The sequence below is a fragment of the Lepisosteus platostomus genome, chromosome 22 (assembly GCF_059453375.1).
Source record: "Lepisosteus platostomus isolate fLepPlt1 chromosome 22, fLepPlt1.hap1, whole genome shotgun sequence".
Taxonomy (NCBI): Eukaryota; Metazoa; Chordata; class Actinopteri; order Semionotiformes; family Lepisosteidae; genus Lepisosteus; species Lepisosteus platostomus.
In genome coordinates, this window is record NC_142632.1 from 12,569,035 (window position 1) to 12,589,735 (window position 20,701).

Genomic DNA, 20,701 nt, shown 5'->3' on the forward strand with positions numbered 1-20,701 from the left:
TGTAGCTTTATCTCAAATAGAATTTCAGTTGGTTTTGCTGGTATCTGAAAAAGTTGCATTTACTTGTATTTCGCTAGCATATAATATTATAGTAAAACAACCTCTGCTAATATATATATAATAGTACCATTAGATTTACTAAGGTGGACTTAAGCTACATGGAATTCAGACTAGGTGATTCATTTAGTATAGTCTGATTAATACTTAAAAGTACTTAAGGTAGCCTGGAGCTAAAATGTACAGCATCTTGAATGTAAGAAGCTTAAACTCCTCTCTAAATTTCACAGGCAGACAGTGCAAAATACACAGGTCAGGGGTTACAAAATTCATTGCTGACTAATTTGCAATTATAAATGCAGTTGTGCTTATTTAAATGTTTGTAAAAGGCACAAACACATCCTCTCTTTCCTCAATGGCATAGGGCATTAATACTTTATCTTTTATTACCTAAACCTGTCTCATTTACCTTCTAAGAGCACAAGGCTTCAGAGCACATTATGGAATCAGCTTCTCTATCACAGGCACCTGTGTCTGGGCTGTATGTTGCTTAAGCTTAACAGCTAACTCACTTTTGGGGTCTCCATTCTTTAAGAGCATACAGCATGCTCCATTCACAGTTACACAAAACGAAAAGAAACCTAATTGAAAGACAAACATGTAAATACACTCTTAGGACTGCATCTTCGTATCTTTGTGCCAAAATCTATGGATGCCATATTTCAAATGTACAGCAAAACTCAATGACTGAAACCATGCTTGTTTGTGAGTCACACTGCAGTCAGAGCCTGCTGTCCAACCATTGCCTCAGGAGAACATAATAACTATAAGAGCCTTGTAGCCACAACAAACAAACTCAATAAGTCAAAAGACTGGTCTTCTGACACAAGGGATGTGAATGATTTTGAGAACCACTCACACTGACATCGCTATAACACTTCATTGTGTTTGGTATGTCCTGCTGTAGTGATACTAGACCTTTTAATAACCAGATGAAAGAAGATCACTTAGGTTTCGTAAAAATTACGATATTCAAAAGATATAGCAAAACATAATCTTCACTAGAAGCCTAATGACAGGGTTTGGCTGGGAATTGTAGAGGTCAAAGGGCCTACACAGGGCTGAATTCTCTCCCCGCTGGCTGCTGAGACTGAAAATGTGCACTGATTGGGAATTTGTCCATTACTATCCATTCCAATACACGTTTGAGTTTGAAGAACATTGTTGGTTATCATTTGCTCTGACTGAAATTCATACATCTGAATCTGCGATGTATGCCTTGTGACTGACTGCGATAAAGACATCATCAGAATTTGGGTGACTGAGACTGTGGAGTGGCGAAAGGCTGCCATGTCTTGTTATCAGGTGCTATGTTAACACGTCCACTTATTAACACCACCTCCCCACCCAAGGTCCCTTTAAATGGAAGGCCATTGCAAGGAGATTGAATTAATGGTTTAACACAATCAATTGTATGGGTTTTTAAATGAAAATAATCACCCAGAATTAGTAGAGATGAACAAAGTAAAGAAGCAAACAAATCTCAATTTTAAAGTCAGTATTTTGTCACCTGGCATGCAGTTTAGTCTTTTACGACTAGCTTTTTACGAATGTGTTTTTGGAGATATTCACAAAGTCCACAAAGAATTCTAAAACCAAAAACTGTACAGTTTAATTCTTCTATTTTATACATTATTACAAAACCTGGGGGAAACGATTAAATGATTTTAGCCATCCCCGCAGGAATGCAAAGAGCTCTTCCTGTACAATAACAGATGTATGTCTAACTCGCTGATAATCTTTTTCTCCCATGAACAGGAGAAAGAATACCATGCCCTGTTCAGTCATCAAACAGGAACAAAGCAGTAAGACAGCATGTCTTTGGGGGGTGGCAGGATACCAGAGCACCCAAAGGAACACATGAAAATGGGGTGAACGTGCAAACTCTAGATAAAAGATGCCCCAGCCTAAAATCAAACACAGGGCTTGTGCTTGTTGCAAATCCACTGTATCACCATAAGAGTTAATGACATTTGCGGGTTTTGCTTTTCTTTTTCTGCAGAACAGGTCTGATTTATTAGGCACCACCTAATCTTCACCCACCACCACCTAATCTCCAGCACCACCCTATCTCCATCTACTGATAAAACCTTATTACGAACCCTTTCACTTCTGAATGCTGACTGCATTCTCTGTGGTTTCACATAGAAACTATACCACAGTGAAGCTGAAAGCATAGATGCTACATTTCTAGCAGAAGGTCGCCACCTTCTGGAAGATCTGTAAAAACAGCAAACAACAGGTAAGCAGATTTTTCTTATAGTTTAATACCAGATCAGAAATCGGACAGGAATCGATTTCCCATTGTGAGCAATAGAGTAAATAATTTAAAATCCTAGGGCTTATCTTTAAATTAAAATAAAATGATCATGAATTCTTCTTAAAAATAAAAGCACAGCTGGAATAGGGAATGACAGTATACTCACATAAAGGGAAAAAATCTGCTGCTGTTTTCTGCCCTTATCTAAGTGTTTTAAATTTAGTTACACAGTATTTTCATCTTTTGTCATTCAAACCTTGTATTCTATCCATACAAAATACAAGGCATGAAGGCCTAGGTCATTTTAAGCATCTCTATAAAGATATGGCTGAAGAGTGCTTAAAGTGCAGGTAATGTTCACACTTTCTCATTGATGTTTTTGTTTAACTGAGCTTTTAGAGAATAACCGTAATCATGAAGGGCAGTACAAGACGATTCAGACGTCTTCAAACATACAGTGTGACGCTTATTTGGTTAAATAAGAAGGCCACACTCTATCATGAATACAAAATGAAGGAAACAACCAAGCAACAAAGAGGAGACAATATTTTGTTTATATGTCAGCAGTGGCACACCAAGAGACAGAATTATTTCTTGTGCTGAATCTTCCTCCTGCAGTCACAGCGCTGACCTTTCCTGACTGCTCTCTCTACCACTATCTGTGCAGTACTCCTTCAGGCGTGCATGAAGCACAGTGGACACCAGCAAGAACAAGAGCATGCAGACTCTGAGCCCTGCAGTGACTATAATTACGAAAACGTGGTCTGCTGTGTTTATCACTACCCTCATCAGGTTCAATGGGACTGCCACCAGCCGTAGCTGAAAAATACCCTGTTCGAAGACAAGGAGAAAGGGGGGGAGAGTTGGGGTGAGTTAAAATGTGACCTCTTTTTCTGCATCCTTAAAAAAAACACTTTATAAGATGCCAATAGGTTTTTGTTCAATATATAACACCTTGCTGAAAAAATCAAATGTAGTGGAGCTGAATGTATAAATCCAACACTATTAACATTCAATAACTCTGCATAGTGATACAAAGATTCATATTAAACTAGACAGGTACATTGCTGCAATAAAGGAACAAATGACAATACTAGTTCAGTCCTAGCACAGTACAGAAAGCATGACTTCTCTAAGGTACAACAGCTCAAAACTAGTTCTTTTGGTTACTGTAAAAGTCTACTGATAATATCCCTCACCTTTTCTTTCAGTATAATCATACACATTCGTCCTGTCATGCTTGTGAGTTTCCATATCACCAGTATTAAAACGGCAGCTACAATGATCACCCTCTGTAGCAGGTTGTGCCAGCAGGTTTTCAGAGGCACCAAGGGGCTTGTTATCTTGTGAAAGACTGTACGGTACAGTAGGGGACCGGTTGCCCATACAACAAGCCACATGACCTTCAGCACGGACTTCGCAACAGCAAACAAAGATGGCTGCATTCAAATAGTAACAAGAAAATGAAAAAAATATATATTAATAACATCCACATCGGAAGTGTCAGCAAAATATGCCAGTTCTGTAATTATAATCATACTTTTAAGGGTGGAGTAAAGTGTGTCATAGATAATAATGGGAATCTTGTAAATGATGAAAGGGAAATGGTCAATGCATTAACACAATTGCGGTCGGGTGATTATCAAGGAAGAAAATAACAGCAAGTTCTACATCATATTACCTTAGAGGAGACAGAAGGTTTACAAGACTCACTCCAAAATGTACTTCCTTCCCAAATTGCATGCTTTATAGTCAGGCAGAACAAACAAGGAAACAAACCCTAGACACAGCATTACTTCATACTTCAAGACTTACATCTGGTAAGATCCTGCCACCTTGAGGCGATTCTTCATTATTGGAGCTGCAAGGCTGGGGCCAGCCCTGCCTGGGCACAGGGAGAGTAGGAGTGGCTGGGTGAGACTCACACCAGCAGAAGACAGGTGACTTCTGGTTACTGGGTGGACCCACAAGGCCTTGTGCCCACTGGCAGACCCTGTCTCCATACTGCTCTGTCTTTCTGATCACATTGCTGTAGAGGACCTCTCTGCTGCTGAGAATCTGTGCGGAACCACAGAAAGTCAAACAGGCTGGAATACATGACATGCTGTAGAATATAGGATGAAAGGGAAAAAAAACAGAGAATTTCCTAAAGTAATTCGAATCATGGCTTTCATCCACAATAAAGCACCGTGTCTTTGTTTCAACAAAACCTACTGGCGTTTTCATAGATTTTAAAGAATAAAATATTAGGGAAATGAGGGATATTTTATCAAAAACACAAAGGAACTGGTTTATGATTGATAATATAGCAATTATAACTGAGAAAGGGTAAAAACCAAGAAAAGGAAAATATTAGGCAAACCTAAATGAAGAAAAAGGAAAAATACATGAAGACATTGCACAATAATTAAGCAAGCAAAACACTGAATTTTAATCTTTCTTGATCAGTCGAGTTTTACTGTGCACATAATATGAATATTTAACTTCAAAACTAGACAGCTCCCCGGAAATTGAACCCAGGGCTGCAGAACTGTGAGAACTGATGCTAACCACTGCACCACCCTGCCACCCAGATCCCTCATTTTAGAGTTTGTATATGTAGTGTTTGCATGGCTCATCTTATGACAGCTGCATAGAAATAAATTGGTTTACAAATGAAGGTCATTCCCATAAAATGGCTGAATTTGTATATTTGGAGCAAAACATATCAGTCATAAAAGTGCCCTAAATGTAATCCCTCTTAACTGTCAATTATGTAATTCCAACTACTCAGTCGGCATGATTTGCGGTTTTTAAAGGTCTCACCAGAGAGACTATGTTGATTAGCTGGGCGGCGAGGCTCACTAGGGTGGGCGGGGGTCTCGGCTCGCTCTCCATGTCTTCCACCCGCAAAATGAGCTCCGCAGTCCCAGCCAGACCCGCAGCTCTCCGGCACCCTTACGTCATGCCGACGTGCGGAATCGGCTGTTGTTTGATGTGCTGCTTGTAACACTGAAATCGTGTCGTCACAAAGAGGAAAATGTCAGACAAATATTTTGTATAAGATATTTTACTCTCCATACACAATATGTGTTAGCAAATCAAGGAGTGAGCATTGGTACTAATCGGTAGAATATAGGCGTCTGAGTCTGAGTAAAGTACCAGTAAAGTTTTAGATGGCTTTATGGTAACTGTCTCGTATTTCTTACACATTTTTGCGATTAAGTTGATTTTTTAAAAGTATTTTGATGTTCCATTTGCGGCTCTGAGAAAATATCCTCTTTTGAATGATTTATGGGTGTGTAAAAGTACTCGTGTCTGCACTGCCATACAATGCACCTATTAACCTACTGTACCCATGTTTCCAGGAAGCTGATTTGCAGCAACCCGGAACCTCTCTCTAAAGCACAGAGTGCAAGGAGGGACTACACACGCAAGTGCATTACTGAAGACACACTGGGACACAATTTAGAGACTCCACTGAGTCGAACCCAGGACCCAAGAGTACAAGAGCTGTGTTAGGCGGCAATAGCGCTACCTTCCACGTCAACGTGCACCGCTTAAATAAACCCACTGCTCACAAAAATCCTGGACTCAGATTTACAAAACACGCCGTCTTCACGTCGTTTCGAGGATAGCCTAGCAGAGAACGATTCGTCGCCTTTTGGGGAGCTAAACACTTTCTTCTTTCGACTGCCTGGGATATGACATTGTAACAAGAAAGCTATTCTCCATACGGTTGAATATCAAGCACGTAGCCTCAGCATTGTTATTAGCGGCATAAACTCTGCTGTCGTAATTAACAAGGTGACTGAAACTCGTATAATTCCGGTGTTTTACAGGTTTTGTCGGGGGGGGAGTCCTTCTTTCTTCCTATGGCCACACTATTGCGTCTTTCTTCTATGCAAACTACCTTTAGTATATATACATGAATATATCTTTCTTGCAATATCATATCCTAATATTATCAGTTATCTAATAAAAGCCTAACACGTGCTGTTTCGCAGTTGTAAAAGGACACTACAGTTCTCTATGTGAACATATTGTACAGTACGTGATCAAGGCTGCAAGATGCAGCAAAAATTCGGTGCATGTTCCAGTGTTATTTGTTCAATTATGGTGAATAATATAAAAAGACTGAAATCTGCTTACTCCGTTTTCTTCAAAGCCGTCCCATCGTGCTGCACCTATATGTTTTCTTGGTCAATTAAGCAGCAGAATTGGAAGATATGAGAGAAGTTCATAAATTGGTCCAGTTTTGTCAATGATTGGGCTTATTTAGTTTGTTAGGAGCTGAGGTAGTATGAAACCTAGTATATGCTGTACCATGGCCCTCCAAGAACAGAATGGGACAGCCCTGCTTTTAAGTGTCACTATATACCATAAATACTTACTGTAATTACCCCCCCTGCGACATTATAATCCCAATTTAACTACTCCTTCAACAAAGATATACCTTGCAGTTAGTATGAATTCAGAACATGTAGGGACTAAGCAGCACAACATTTTCCAGACTACCATGATATATTTCAGGTGAAGTCAACCCTGGAACTATTCCAGTGCATGCTTTTGCTTCAGCAATTTCTTAATAATCAAGGTTTCTTCAGCACTTGACTTAATTAAGCAATTAATGATCTGTTCAGTTATCAGTTTATTATAACGTTCCACATCTGTAAGTGGCATGGAATGGAAGTGGTCGACAAGCTTTGTTTCCGGTATTCGTGATTTCCACAGCTCACGAGAGACTTCATTTTCTGTTTCTAGGACTGAAAAAGATGAGCATGGCTGAGGCTGGCAGAACATTTTCGGAAGTGAAGGATGCAATACTTTCTGCTCATAAAGAATCGACTGTGGAGGATAAAATTGGTTTCTATAATAACTGGGCAGAAAACTATGAGCAGGTACACCATGTTCCACAGTCTTTCATGATGTACAACACAGTATTGAGACACCACATACTTTTCCTGTGCATTGAAGGAGTCTGGTAACTATTGCCTGATTAATGACATGTTACCCATAGATCCTTTCTATTTCTGTTTTTTTTTTATTCATTTATTTATACTTAACATTGTCTTTTCACCAGTACCTGCACAGGCAGCTGTGAATAAGAGCTGTGAAGAAGATGTATAAGGTATTAAAGGAAGATACCCCAAAAGGTCAGCCAGCCCTCAGCCTGTTGTCTTCCCTACAGCCTGAGCAGTCAGAATGAGGGATGTCCTCAAAAACATTTGTATTTTAAGACCTCTGTAAGATTGCTCAGTTTGTGTTTTCTGATGCAGTTTGTAATTGGCCATCTGTGTTTCCAAAATGCAAAACCAAGCTGTTTTAAAACAATGTGTCAATTAACAAAGTGAAGAGAACAGAAAAGTAATGCTTTTTTTCATTTGAATATAGTGGTGGAAATTATGTGCAGGAACAAATCTTGCCTTTTAGTAAAATTCTATAAAGAAAAACTGGTGCATCACTTCTTTTGAAAGTCCTTATTTCCCTTGTATGTGATGTGCATTTTCAGGATGTTGCGATACTGGATTACAGGGCTCCCTCCCTGGCTGCAGAGTGTCTGTCTGCTGCATTCCAGGCAGACAGAGGGAAAGCACTGGTTCTGGATGTAGCCTGTGGTACTGGCCTGGTTTCCACCTTGGTAAGAAACTCTGGGCATTACTGCATGAGGCAGGAAGAGACTGGAACTTTCCCTTTACTTCTAAAATGCATGTCGTCCTCGAAGCAGTGGCCAACAAACTGCCGAAAAACACATTTGAAAGCTTAAAATGTTGTGAAGGAACTTCCGTTCAATATTCAATAGTTTAAGAGGTCTTTCCTTGTAAGAAAAGCCCTCAATAAACATTGGAAGTGAGAGGGACAGGAAAGTTGCTCATTGGGGTCTGCAAGTAAAATGTTTTGCCAGTAGAATTGAGATAGGAGGTGTTTTTCAATCATCGCTTTGCTATGTCAAGTTTTTTTTTTAATGACAGGTGTGTGAAGTAATACAAATGTTTGTCTTTTTTAATTAGGTTGGCAGTGCATGAAATGTCTCTATTAGCCTGTGCTTGTAGTTGCAGAAAAAGGGGTTTCAGAACTTCGCTGGGGTGGATGGCAGTGAGAAGATGCTACAACTGGCCAAGAGCAAAGGCCTGTTCCAGGACCTCAAGCAGTGGATTCTGGGATCTGCACCACTCCCAGTTCCAGCTGGTATCTACTGTATAGAACGTATCTCACTTCCTTAATCACACACGTACACAGATACTAAAAGAGATTAGTCTGTTTACTGCTCTGGCTGCATAGCGTTAAAAGTACAAGGGGGGGTTATCTATGATATCTATTTAAAGTGCTTTGGGACTCTTTAAAAAAAAGCTTATGCTATATAAACCAGTAATCCTCAGTTCAAACTATCACTTAAAATATAGGATAGGATCCACTTCATCCTCCATTGAAGAGCAGGACCCAACTGAGTGACGCCCGTGAGCCATTAAGTGACAGCAGTCCCACTACACAGTAGCTCACGTGGAGAATTGAATTAATCACATGCTAAATTGTGCAAGAGCAAAGTGGAATTTGACTTCAAGTCACCTCTTGCCACACAATGCCCCAAGGTGGCCAGCAACACCACTTCCATCAGCAGCAACCTGGATTTAATTAGAGCACTCACATCCCAGTACCTGCTTAGCTTCTGAGATCTGGTGAGATCAAGCTACAATATGATAAAAGTGACGGAAAAGAAAACGTACCCCCAACCTACTGAAGACCTTCGTGATAATGTGCCTGCTTGCAGATGAAAGAGCGGCTGTGCTGTGTTTGATTGGAGATAAATGACTCAGTGTTTTCTTTTTGGTTTAGAGTCCTATGATGCTGTTGTCATTGTTGGGGCTCTAGGTGTTGGACATGTGCCTCTCTCAGTCGTCAAAGAACTGTGGCAAGCTGCAAAGCCAGGTGTGTTGGTTGTAAAGCAAAGGGGGTAGTTATTGTACAATTGGCACTACCTTGTCCAACTGAATAAAATATTAATAATAAGTTCAACCATCTGTATTTCTCCTATTATTACAATAAATCACCTTGACAGCTTAAGATACAAAAAGGATACAGAGGTGTAAACACTTATTCATGGTAATAAATGTGGGAGAAGGGAACACTAAAGTGGGGGCAGAGGAACAAGGTTTTTCTCTTCTTGAAATATACATTTGCGGTCAAAAAGGTAACTAAAGACCTTGCAGTAAAGACCCTCACTCAGACTGCAAGCTGGGCCCCATGATCTGATTGAGTTTGTTGGTTGCTAATTCCCCAGCCGTCCCACCCATACAAGTCTGGTGTCGGCCTGAGGGCTTGAGAGGGTGGCAAACAGAAAAAATACTCAGCGACAGCAAAATGAAGAAAGATAATGTGAGCACCCTTTCTCAACCCTTTCTCAATGCTTGTAACGAAAACCGAATTTCATTGCAGGTGGTTATGTGTGCATGACGACAAGGGGCAACACATCCAATAAGGAGTTCAAAGCCCAGCTCGAGTGTCTGCTGAAGGAGATGGAGAGAGAGGGACTGTGGGTCTGTGTGTCAGTCACAGAAGTGGAAGACTGGGAGAAGGCTGTGTCTGCCGATGAAACAGGCTACATACCTGGGTCTGTGTATCTGTACAGAAAGAGTACGCAATAAACACATCTCTGTTGAGATTCACAGTTCACACTGCCAGCAAATTAAGAGAATGGTATCACTCGTGGATATTGTTATGGCTTGGGGTGAATGTGCCTTTCTTTTTTCATGTGTTACTTTAAATATCTCAAGAGGAATACATTTCCATCTCAAATCTGTGAAAAGCATTTTGTTTTTAATACACAAAGCAAATCTGAAGTGTGAAGAAAGCCAGAATTGTAATTAAAAAACAATTGTTCCCACAAAGACAGGCTGTAAAGGTTTATATAAAATATCCCAAGGTGTGTTAACAGTTGTGTATAAATAGCAATGACTTCATCTTATACATGCAGTTATATTGCAGTATTTATTCCCTATTTGCTTCTACACTGAAATCCAATCCAATATCAAAGTCAAATACATTGACATTGTCTAGTTCCCAAGTAGCACAAGATTCTTTAATTGCGCAAACAAATGTTTGTCAATGGTGTCAATGACAGAGATGGACACAGCATTGCATTACACAAGGTTTATTTTCAAAAGTAAAGGTGCTTACAGACATTTTGCAAAGAAAGAAGAAACCTTACATTTGTATTAACTAGTATCTCTCCACTAATAACATGCATTAAAATATCACTGAGATTGGTAACAATCAGGTTATTCAAATTGAAAGCACACAAGACTAAAGACATAGTAAGCAGATTTATCCCAATAAGCCCATACCTGTCAACAAATAGATCTCTCCCTCTTGGTTTCCCAGTTCTACTCTACTGAAGCAAATAAGCAAAAAACGCTAGTAAAGGAAATCTCTCCTCCTGCTCTCTTGTCTGCTTCTCTCTCTTTCTAAAGTCCTCTTGCCATGTAATCAGTGTGGCAGGCATCAATCTCCACAGACTGAATTACCGACTGTTTGCAGAGACACAAGGTGTGTAGAAGTAACAGCACTGGAAGAAGAGCAGACCTGGAGCAGACCGACAGAAAGAAAGGGGAAAGGAAAGCAAAAGACAGAACACCCACTCCTGACTTGCCACCGTAAAGAAATTTTCATTTCCACACAGTCGCATCTCTGTGCTTATCCTCATTACACTGAAAAAAGGGAGCACTAGGATGATCAAGAACAGATTGTCGCAGGTGTTCAGTATTCGGTTCCTTTTGTTCAGTTGGAGAACACCTGCTGCAGAAGACAGTGCCACCACTGACCAGCTGAAGCCAGCCAGCCAATACAGAGGGCTACTGTCAGATCTCTCCTCAAAGACACAAAGTGATTTAAGCCCTTTGTTGTGTTATGTGCTGTCCAGGGTACAGGAACAAGCACCACTATTCCTGCCAGGATGAAAAGAGCTCCGAAGATTGTTTTTATCTGTACATTTCCAAAGCTTAATCATGGCCTCTATGCATTGGTTTCATCACTCTCTTCTCCTCTCCACTGATAGCTGAATTGTGTTGAGTGGAATTATTAGAATTACTAAAATGACGTAGATCAAAATGGAGAAAATCCCTGTGCCAAAATTCCCAGACAGGTCCAGGAGGGACACGTAAAAGCTACACTGCAGTCTGCCTTTCACTGTGATGTTCTCAGTCCATCCACATATCAACCCAGTACCCCTGGAGCTCCCCAGTGTTGTAGTCAATGACACCAGTTGCTCTTCACGTAGGCAAGCACCTAGTCAGGGTGGCAGCAATGCAACCCTTTGATTGTTGATCTCCAAAAAGCTCAGCACAAATGCAGCAATCTCCATCATGCTCTTCTCCATGTTTGGGAATGAGCTCCCATGAGTGAAGCTGAGTAACAAGACAACAGGAGAGTTAACCTGTATTGTCAAATTCCTAGACAAGGTGTGGATAGCATGATAGCAGATGTTATTTTTTGTATCCCTTAAGAAGGAAATAATCCTACCTTCTGTCTTGCTATCTGGGGGGCACTATGTACAGTGAAGATCATGTGTTGCCAAAGGGTAACGGATAGGTTTATTAAATATATACAGTCTCAAACTACTGTTATTGTTAATGTAAGGACCCATCTTAATAAACAAATCGGATACACCTGTTTCTACATCCATAACTATATTCCTTTCCTTTGTATTATGATATCTCTTAAGTGATATGGTAAATAGTGCATTATGCAGGACTGATTATAGCAATGACACTGTTTTTCATGCTGAAATTAATCACTTTTCCATTTCTCCCGTGATTGATCTATAGTATTTGTTGATCTCCTTTGTTACTGTTTGAGATGCACACAACTTTCTATAGAAAACAATAATTTTGTCATGCTTTACAAACCTTTACCTAATTGATTGTCCTTTTAAATACTGTAGATAAAGCTCGATATGTGAATGACATTGAACTTGTTTTAGCAGCTACAGGCAAAAAAGTGGTAAAAAGGATAATGTTCAATCATATAACACAATACAAGGAGTTCTATATTAAAGTTAATACAAACAGTCTACATGTATCAAACTCCAGAAATAATAAGATCATAAACATATTTAAATAGTAACATAATCTCCATTTATCACAGACTGTCTTATCTCCATGTTTCTCATTTTAAAAACAATTCAAAATCAAAGATTTAAATAAAGAACATCTAGGTAGTGTACATAGCATGAAGGCTAGGAGATACATAATGGGTGTAAGGAGTAAATAATATTTTTCTACAAATATAGTCTCATAGCTAAAACAGAGTTACGCAATGTCTAATATAGTTAGAATCATGTTCTCCTACAAAGAAATTGGCTTCAAAACTCTTGTGTCACAATAGTTCTTGACCTGAGGATGTGTGAAAATGTACCAGACATTTGGCTGCGAATAATGAAAGTACAGTTTGTTTTGCAAGCACATGAGAATCAGGAAATGCATGAAATGTTTTGATATCCCTGGAGTCATAGTTCCTCTGGCTCCTCTGCTACTTGAGTAAGACTGCCCTCCATGCGAACCATCTGTCTGCCTTCAGTTTACACGTAGTTCTTCATGGCATAGCTGCTGTGGGTGGTGGACTTGGCAGGTGTGTACCTCATGGGGTAGGACTTCTCCTCAGGAGGGCAGTTGCTACAAAGAACAGCCCCACCTAGAAGCAGGAAACCTGCGGTTCCCCACCCAACGTAGAGAGCAGCACCCAGCTCCCTCTTCAGTGCTTCAGGGACAAGGGGATTGTAGAAATCGTGGATGATGGAGTTGGCCGTCCAACAGATGGGGACTAAGGTGGTGACACCTGAAAGAAGAAAGGTAACTCCAGAAGCCAGCACCATGCGGGCTTTGATCCGGGGGTTGTCCAGACAGTTGGTGCATTGAGCTCCCATCAGGAAGATCAAGAATCCAAGACAGGCCAGCACAATGGTGATGACCACCAAGCCTCTGGCTGCCTGCAGATCAGGGGACAAATCCAACAGGGCATCATAGATCTTGCACTGCATTTGGCCTGTGGTCTCGTAGACACAGTTCATCCACAGGCCCTCCCAGAAGACCTGAGCCACCACGATGTTGTTTCCTATGAAAGCTGTCACCCTCCACATTGGCAGGGCACAGATCAATATGGTGCCCGCCAGCCCAATCATACACATTGATATGCCCAGAATCTGGAAAGCCATAGCTTCTACAGTGGCAGGAATCTAACTGAAAAAAAAGGATAAAAGACAAGAATTATTCTATTGACAGTGCCTTCATGCATACTCGAGTTTTGTTTTTGTAGGTCTAGAGGAGTTCATCACAAGGCAGAGGTCCTGTTTCTTTAACTTCTGTTGGTTTTAGAATTGTTACACAATGTGCTTACATACAGTATAAAGAATTAAGTCCAGAGGGGATGTTTGCAGGGTGTTGTTAGTTTATTTCTGGCCTATTTCTGATTGTTGGATGATGACCTCCAATGTAAGGCATGCTGCTAATTGAAAATTGATTGCTGATCAATTACTTTAGCAGCTCGAAAATTCTACTTCACACGAAAACAGCCTGGGAAAGCGCTAAACATTTTTTTCCTAGCCCTCCAATACAGTGCTCAAAATTGTTTTTCCTCAATTATTAACAGACATTCCCAGCATGCTTATTAAAACCTTTCCAAGAAGCACATAGAGCTAAGGTTAAGTAGTTTGCCAACAATTGTGCAACACAGTTGGCTACAGCCAAAGTGTTAACCAATCTGAACTGTTTAGCCTCTGTTTCAATAAGAAATTATGCACAGCACCACAAGGGAGCACTGTCATACAGTAATTTCATTACATTAGGGCAGCTGTGGGATCAGATTTTCAACAGCTGATGGCGCTTCATTAACAGTGCCAACCTGAAAATCTTTCTCTTCTCTTTTAATGCAAAACTTTCAAACTAGATTTTTCACCACCATTTGTACTGACTTTAGAAAATGTCCACCGTCATTGCATATATTCCTAAGTGAAGAACATTCAAAATATTGAAACAAAAATGTTCTTATTATGAACGAAGAAACTTTAAAAAGGAGGGACACAATCCTGTGAAAAACTAAACTCCCCAAGTACATGTAAATCCACAGAACAACAACAACACTGTTGGAGTGTTCAGCTGGGACTTTTTTTGAGATTCTGCATAGAACTGTGGAAAGCATTTTCATTTAAATAATTGTATTTCTACAAGGCCAAGATTGTGTGGTGATAACAATATTGTAACGCAAACGGACGACATCGGAGGTTGTGCGAGCCGGCTTACCAGCACGGTGACATCACCGCCCTTCCCTGTGAGTATGCATTACAATATGAAATAAATCTGAAAGCAAGAAAAAATCCCCTCAACTCCCAGTACATTTCAGTATTTTGGCGAGCTCCAGCTATAGAAGATCCAGATTGATCTGTGGGCACTATTTGTGTTAATTCCAGATCACACAAACCCACAAGACAAACACACCACTGGGATCAGTTTCAGTTACAATTCTAGCTCTTAAAGCAAATTGAAAACCAACTAGAAAGGCACCAAGGACAAAGAGAAACATATTTCCTGTCAGCAATGTATCCATGTCTGTCTAACCCGAGCAAGATTGTCACCTCTCCGTACTGAACACAGAATTCCAGATACACAAATGTCTGTTGTGACACCTTCTACAGCGGCCAATTTAAAACCTGTATAATATGCCCCATTTCCCTCTTATTCAAGCAGGGACAGCAGAGATTATCTAGATGATCAGACTTCTCCATTTGCAGGCAAATGTTTCTGTATTTGCTTTTACAAAGAACCTTAATTTATATTGCAAAGTAATTTAACCCAGCACCCACATCTCACAAAGAGTGTGGATGTTTGTTTCAGTTTTCTTTTGTCGTCATGATACTAGTGAAATATGTAAGAGTGACAAAAGTCGTCAGACTACTGTTGAAGGAGAGTTCGGGATGCTTTTCCAAAGTATTAGCTGTGTTTTGTTTAAGCAGCTGTGTAGTCTTATACCTATGACCCCAAGGGTGACTGCAGGTGAAGATAGGTGAAGAAGGTGAGATACCCAGATAAGACTCTCACTATGTAACATTTACCAATAAATAAATAAAACCATTTCCTGGTTTCAGTTAACATTTTTTTCCCTCAAGAGTCACATATGCAGTGCATGAGTCATAGTTAAAAAACTAAGAATGCACTTGATTCTTAATAAAACATTATATTATTGTTATGTTATTGATATACAGTAACATAACATTATATGTCTGACATATTGAATTATTGTTTTTTTAATTCAAGAGGTTCATTATTAATTCATTGTAAAAAGTACAATTCTGTCATTTCTTTACATGTACAATTCCAATAATTGTCACAAAAAGTAACCAAGAATAAAGTAGATATTGGTGAGTGTTCACATCAGTACACAGTATTTAATACATAAAGAGTAAAACTTTCAGAAAATTCCACATTGCTACAAACTTCATTTTATACAGAGACAAAAATGGTATCTGTGCGGTTATAATCTAAATTAAAAACAAAATTATAATTAACAAATTCTAAACAATATTAAAGGTAGAAGGTCAATTTCACAACCACACACAAACAATAAAGTATGTGACTTTATCAAAAAACTCTTTATTTTTAAATACAACACATCACAAAGAACATGCATGTAAAAGTATGCACACCTACATAAAATAAAAATTGCCTATACCTTATCTACAAGCCATGCTTGTACGTAATCTTACAAGAAAAGATATTAAAGGTACAGACAGTGGTACAGTTCCAAAATACTGACTTCCAAAAAAAGGCTTGTATCCATTAGAGGTCTCTGTACCGCTGTGCAGTCAGGAAGGGTATTTTTATATTTTACGTGGAGTATCACACATATGATTTGGCTGATGCTGTAGACCTTGGAGCAGAATATTTAAAAGAGTAGGCTTTCTCTTCTTTGTGTGGACAGGTGCTACAAAGCAGGCCCCCTCCAAGGACCAGCAGAACTGAGGCTCCAAAGCCAATGTAGAGGGAAGCGCCAAGCTCTCTTCTCTGGGTATCAGTGAGCAGAGGGTTGTAGAAGTCCCTGATGATGGCGTTGGCAGACCAGCAGACAGGAATCAAGCAGAGGACTCCGGTAGCTATGAAAACTGCACCAGACGCGATACAGGCTTTCCTTTTAGCTTCCGCGTCTTTCAAAAAGTTTGTGCACTTTCCACCAACAAAAGCCAATATGATGCCTATCATGCCCACCGCTATGGCGACCACTATAAGGGCTCGGGCTGCCTGGAGGTCTGTGGGGAGAGCCAGCATGGAGTCGTAGACCTTGCACTGCATCTGCCCGGTGCTCTGCACCACACAGCTCATCCATATGCCTTCCCAGAAGATCTGAGCTGTCACGATGTTGTTGCCGATGAACGCTGTCACCCTCCACATGGGGAGAGCGCAGATTATTACAACCCCGATCCATCCAACAAGAGCCAGCGTCACACCCATTACTTGCATTCCTACGGACGCCATCGTAAAAGTTTGCCAACTTCTTCTTTTTCTGTTTTCTTTAAATTTTGAGATCACCCTCCTGCAGCACAGAGTTTGTGAACGCAGTCCCTCCCGATGTGAGATGTTCAACGAACAAAAACTCACTTGAAAGAAACCAGCTGCTGGTTATATTCTGGCCTGAAAGGGAGGTGGTTACCCTTCTCGCAACTAGAAACCAGCTCCAAGCTAGAAAATTCCAGCTCGACAAGATTCTTTCAAATGTAGCACAATGAAGCCGAGAATGAACTGAGGCAGTCCCTTCATGCATTGAGATCAGTTTACTAGGTTTTGTGTTTCAAAAGATTTTGAAGAATATAAGCTGTACAGAAAACTAGTTATGGAGCCTCTTCATCTCTTTGTTGGGCTTAAACACCTCAACTTATGTGACTTTAACACGAAAAAGTGAATTGTATATAGTGCCTTTCATGTCAAGACAACATTGTACTTTACAGTGGAGGTAACAATTCATCAACTTTTGAAGTATTTATTTTCTAACCCTGACTTAGTCACTACTTAATAACTATTATGTTGCAATATTGGGTAAAACTAATTTATATACAGGGAGCAGGAGCCTATCCTGAAAAGCAACAGACACAAGGCAGGATATGCTCTGGACAGGCCACCTGTCCGTCACGGGCACACTCAGACACAAAGGCCACACTCACTGCAGGACCTTTCCCAGAAGAAAATTAACTACCAGTATGTCTTTGGCTTCCGTGAGGAAACTGGAGCACCCAGATGAAACCCACATCACCATAGGAATTGAACTCAGAGGCAGTAGTGCTAACCACTGTGCCACTGTACCTACGATTTCTATTAACCACTGCTCCATTTCTTACTAAATCTATTTTGTTCTATATGTCATCGAAAAATAGGGGTGATGTATTCGCAGAACAGTCAGCACCACTGCCTCACAGTTCCAGTGTCCTAGATTCCATTTCAGTTTGAGGCACCTGTCTGCGTAAGATCACACACTCTCTAACACACAGGTTAGGTCTGAGGGAAGTGGGGTTCCATGGGGATTTTATACTTCAGTAATTTTTACTGTTTCGACAAGTACTGGTTATGAGACAGAAAAACAGAACCAAATGAGCCTGGTGGGTCCATTGACCTTGTCTCATTTTTGCTCTTTTCTGATGTTAATAATTTTCTCAAAGTGATGCTAACTTACAGCATGTATTTCAGTTTAACATAGCACATCAATGTAATATACAGAATCATTTGCCTTTAGGCTAATTTATCAAATAAAATAGTATTTAATTTATGTGGGGCACCACAGTGGAGCAGTGGGTAGCAACACTACCTCACAGCACTGGGGCCCTGGGCTCGATTCCTGGGGTGCTATCTGTGTGGAGTTTGCATGTTCTCATTGTGTTCATGTGGGTTTCCTCTGGGTGCCCTAGTTTCCTCTCACACTCCAAAAACATACTGGAAGGTTAATTGGCTTCTGGAAAAAATGGCCCTGTTGTGAGTATGTGTGTATTGATGTCTGTGTGTGCCCTGAGACGGACTGGTGTCCTATCCAGGATGTACCCTACATTGAGCCCATTGCTTGCTGGGATAGGCTCTGGCTCCCTTGTGACTCAGAATTGGAAGAAATGGTTAGAAAATTCCTGTAATGTTCCTTTGTTGAATTGTTTCTGTATGTTGCATCCAGAAACCTTGCAAAAACATTACAAACGTTATATCATTTGGCATAAAACTTTCATTTAATAATATGTCAGTGTAACGAATAACTAGAAGATAACATGCAAAACTACATTACTCTTGGATGAGGTCAGAACTGTTTTTTTCCAAAAGCAGTTGAACCGGTTTGTTAGGTATAAGCAACAAGGTGTAACAGACTTGCAAAGCACGTTTTTTAGCTATCATTTTTATAGGGAAATCCTGCAACTGTGCATCATGCATTTTCTTGTCCAAAGAGGAATGATAATTGAGATTTTGTGTAAACGTTTCATCAGTATCATTCTTCAAATTTCACATTTAAATCATTTTTGATAAGAAGCCTACCTACACAGTTTACATGGCTGATACAAATATGCATTCACAAACACTTACTATAAAAAAATAACTTGGAGAAAACCTAGTTTTTTTTTTAAATGAAGCTTTAATCTTTCTCCTCAAAATCATAAATACAGAAGGTACATTAACATTGGCTAAAAACATCAAATGAGCAGCTTACTGTTTAGAATGGATATATGATAAGAAAATGCTAAGACAGTTCAAGACCAGAAAAATGATTCCCAAACGTTTTACCTAAAATGTCAAAAGATATCCAACAGAAGAGAATCATTGTGAACATCCTTTAAGTGTTTAAATGTATGTTACCATTAGTAGGTATTCTTTTATCAATACATATTTATGATTAAAATAAAAATATCATACAAGGAAGTGCTGAAGGAAATGACTATCTTAGGTTCCGACACAGAAACTAAACATTCTTTGCTTTTTCTATTTGCACCCTACTTCCATTCACTTTCACTGTGTGCCGATTTAAAGTAAAACACTTCGGGACAAATCAGTTTCCTCAGGCTTTCATTGTTTTTTGTCTTTCAGGTTGCAGAAAACATAACTAAACTTGTCCAAAATCATCATGATTCCTGTCTCAATCCGCAGAACACATGTAGTTTAAAGCATAAAAAACAGTCCTGTCGATAATACCATCTCTTACAAACAACAATGTATTATCTTCACATTTACAACCGTGACAAAAGGAGGACAGAAGTGTTGCTGCACAAGAAACGCAGTTAAGATTAACACAGCTCAGCATCAAGATGAGTACAGTTCATGTTTCTTCTTATGCACTTAAAACGTCTTACACGTACGCTTTGCTAGTCGCTGCAGACCTTGCTTGGGAGTACTTGACAGGGTATTCATCCTCATTTTTGGGTGGACAGGAGCTGCAGAGCAGACCTCCTCCAAGAAGCAGAAGAGCTGCGGCTCCCCAGCCGATGTACAGTGAGGCTCCGAGCTCCCTTCTCTGAGCTTCAGTGAGCAGAGGGTTGTAGAAGTCTCTGATGATGGTGTTGGCAGACCAGCAGACAGGGATCAGACAGAGCACCCCTGCGATGACGAAGATAACGCCACTTGCAATAGCTACTTTGGCTTTGGACACCTCATCCTCCATGAAATTGGTGCACTTTCCACCAACGATGGCCAGCAGGATGCCGAACACAGACACCACAATGGAAATCACAGTCAGGGCTCGGGCTGCCTGGAGATCCTGGGGAAGAATTAGCAGAGAATCGTAGATCTTGCACTGCATCTGCCCCGTGCTCTGCATCACACAGTTCATCCACAGCCCTTCCCAGATGATCTGGGCCGTCACGATGTTGGCGCCGATGAAAGCCGTCACCCTCCACATGGGGAGAGCACAGACTACGATCACTCCAAGAAATCCAATCATGGCCAGAATAAGGCCGAGCATCTGCCTCTTGACCGACACCATCGCTGCGTCTTTCCTTCTTACTGCACTTCGGCTAAAAAATAATACACCTGCTGCTGCTGGTGTCTCCGTCTGTCCAACAGTATTTCACAGGTATACGATGAAAGGATGTGATCAACTAGTTATAGTCTTTCGCGAGGGGTGGAGCTTTCGCTCTTCGTCCCCTGAAACTTGCTCTCGATCAAAAATTCTGGTCTAGCGAGATTCTTCCAGTTCTCAGCACAGAAAGGCACAGGGGAATGTAATCAGGTTTCGGTCCAGCTACACCTTAGCCTCCAAGGGTTCCAAAAATTGAAACCGGTCAGTCTATTGACAACAAGAACGACCTTTTCATTCCATTGTCACACCTGTAGAGCTACTCAGACCTGTTTTGCTGCAGAAGAAAGCCAATACAAGTTCAAATGTAACACCTAGAACAGTTCAAAA

General features: G+C 40.3%; 5 protein-coding genes across 6 annotated transcripts in view; 1 reads left to right on the forward strand and 4 right to left on the reverse strand.

The window, feature by feature from the left end:
* Nucleotides 1–2,852: 2,852 nt before the first annotated feature.
* LOC148643502 (uncharacterized) lies at nucleotides 2,853–5,331 on the reverse strand. The gene is made up of 4 exons (XM_088616101.1): nucleotides 5,123–5,331; nucleotides 4,133–4,375; nucleotides 3,517–3,756; nucleotides 2,853–3,148 (listed from the first exon to the last, which is right to left on the reverse strand). The coding sequence occupies exons 1-4, from the start codon at nucleotides 5,192–5,194 to the stop codon at nucleotides 2,936–2,938; spliced, it is 768 nt and encodes a 255-aa protein (XP_088472227.1). The 5' UTR covers nucleotides 5,195–5,331; the 3' UTR covers nucleotides 2,853–2,935.
* Nucleotides 5,332–5,682: 351 nt separating this feature from the next.
* Nucleotides 5,683–10,100, forward strand: mettl27 (methyltransferase like 27). Of its 2 annotated transcripts, XM_088615859.1 has the most exons (6): nucleotides 5,683–6,103; nucleotides 7,061–7,197; nucleotides 7,809–7,937; nucleotides 8,350–8,485; nucleotides 9,131–9,223; nucleotides 9,731–10,100. In XM_088615859.1, the coding sequence occupies exons 2-6, from the start codon at nucleotides 7,072–7,074 to the stop codon at nucleotides 9,937–9,939; spliced, it is 693 nt and encodes a 230-aa protein (XP_088471985.1). In that variant the 5' UTR covers nucleotides 5,683–6,103; nucleotides 7,061–7,071; the 3' UTR covers nucleotides 9,940–10,100. The 2 variants fall into 2 exon arrangements, with proteins under 2 accessions (XP_088471985.1, XP_088471986.1); XM_088615860.1 differs by lacking the exon at nucleotides 7,809–7,937.
* Nucleotides 10,101–11,149: 1,049 nt separating this feature from the next.
* Nucleotides 11,150–20,701, reverse strand: part of LOC148643504 (claudin-4-like) — a 29,066-nt gene continuing 19,514 nt past the window's right edge. Inside the window, exon 2 of the mRNA XM_088615861.1 lies at nucleotides 11,150–13,527. Coding sequence (XP_088471987.1) covers nucleotides 12,870–13,502 — 633 coding nt within the window. The 5' untranslated portion in view covers nucleotides 13,503–13,527 and the 3' untranslated portion in view covers nucleotides 11,150–12,869. The remainder of the gene's footprint in view (nucleotides 13,528–20,701) is intronic.
* Nucleotides 15,570–17,048, reverse strand: LOC148643505 (claudin-like protein ZF-A89). Its single transcript, XM_088615862.1, has one exon. The coding sequence runs from the start codon at nucleotides 16,810–16,812 to the stop codon at nucleotides 16,180–16,182; it is 633 nt and encodes a 210-aa protein (XP_088471988.1). The 5' UTR covers nucleotides 16,813–17,048; the 3' UTR covers nucleotides 15,570–16,179.
* On the reverse strand, nucleotides 18,918–20,386 carry LOC148643506 (claudin-4-like). Its single transcript, XM_088615865.1, has one exon. It carries the CDS (start codon nucleotides 20,276–20,278, stop codon nucleotides 19,646–19,648), a length of 633 nt encoding a protein of 210 aa, XP_088471991.1. The 5' UTR covers nucleotides 20,279–20,386; the 3' UTR covers nucleotides 18,918–19,645.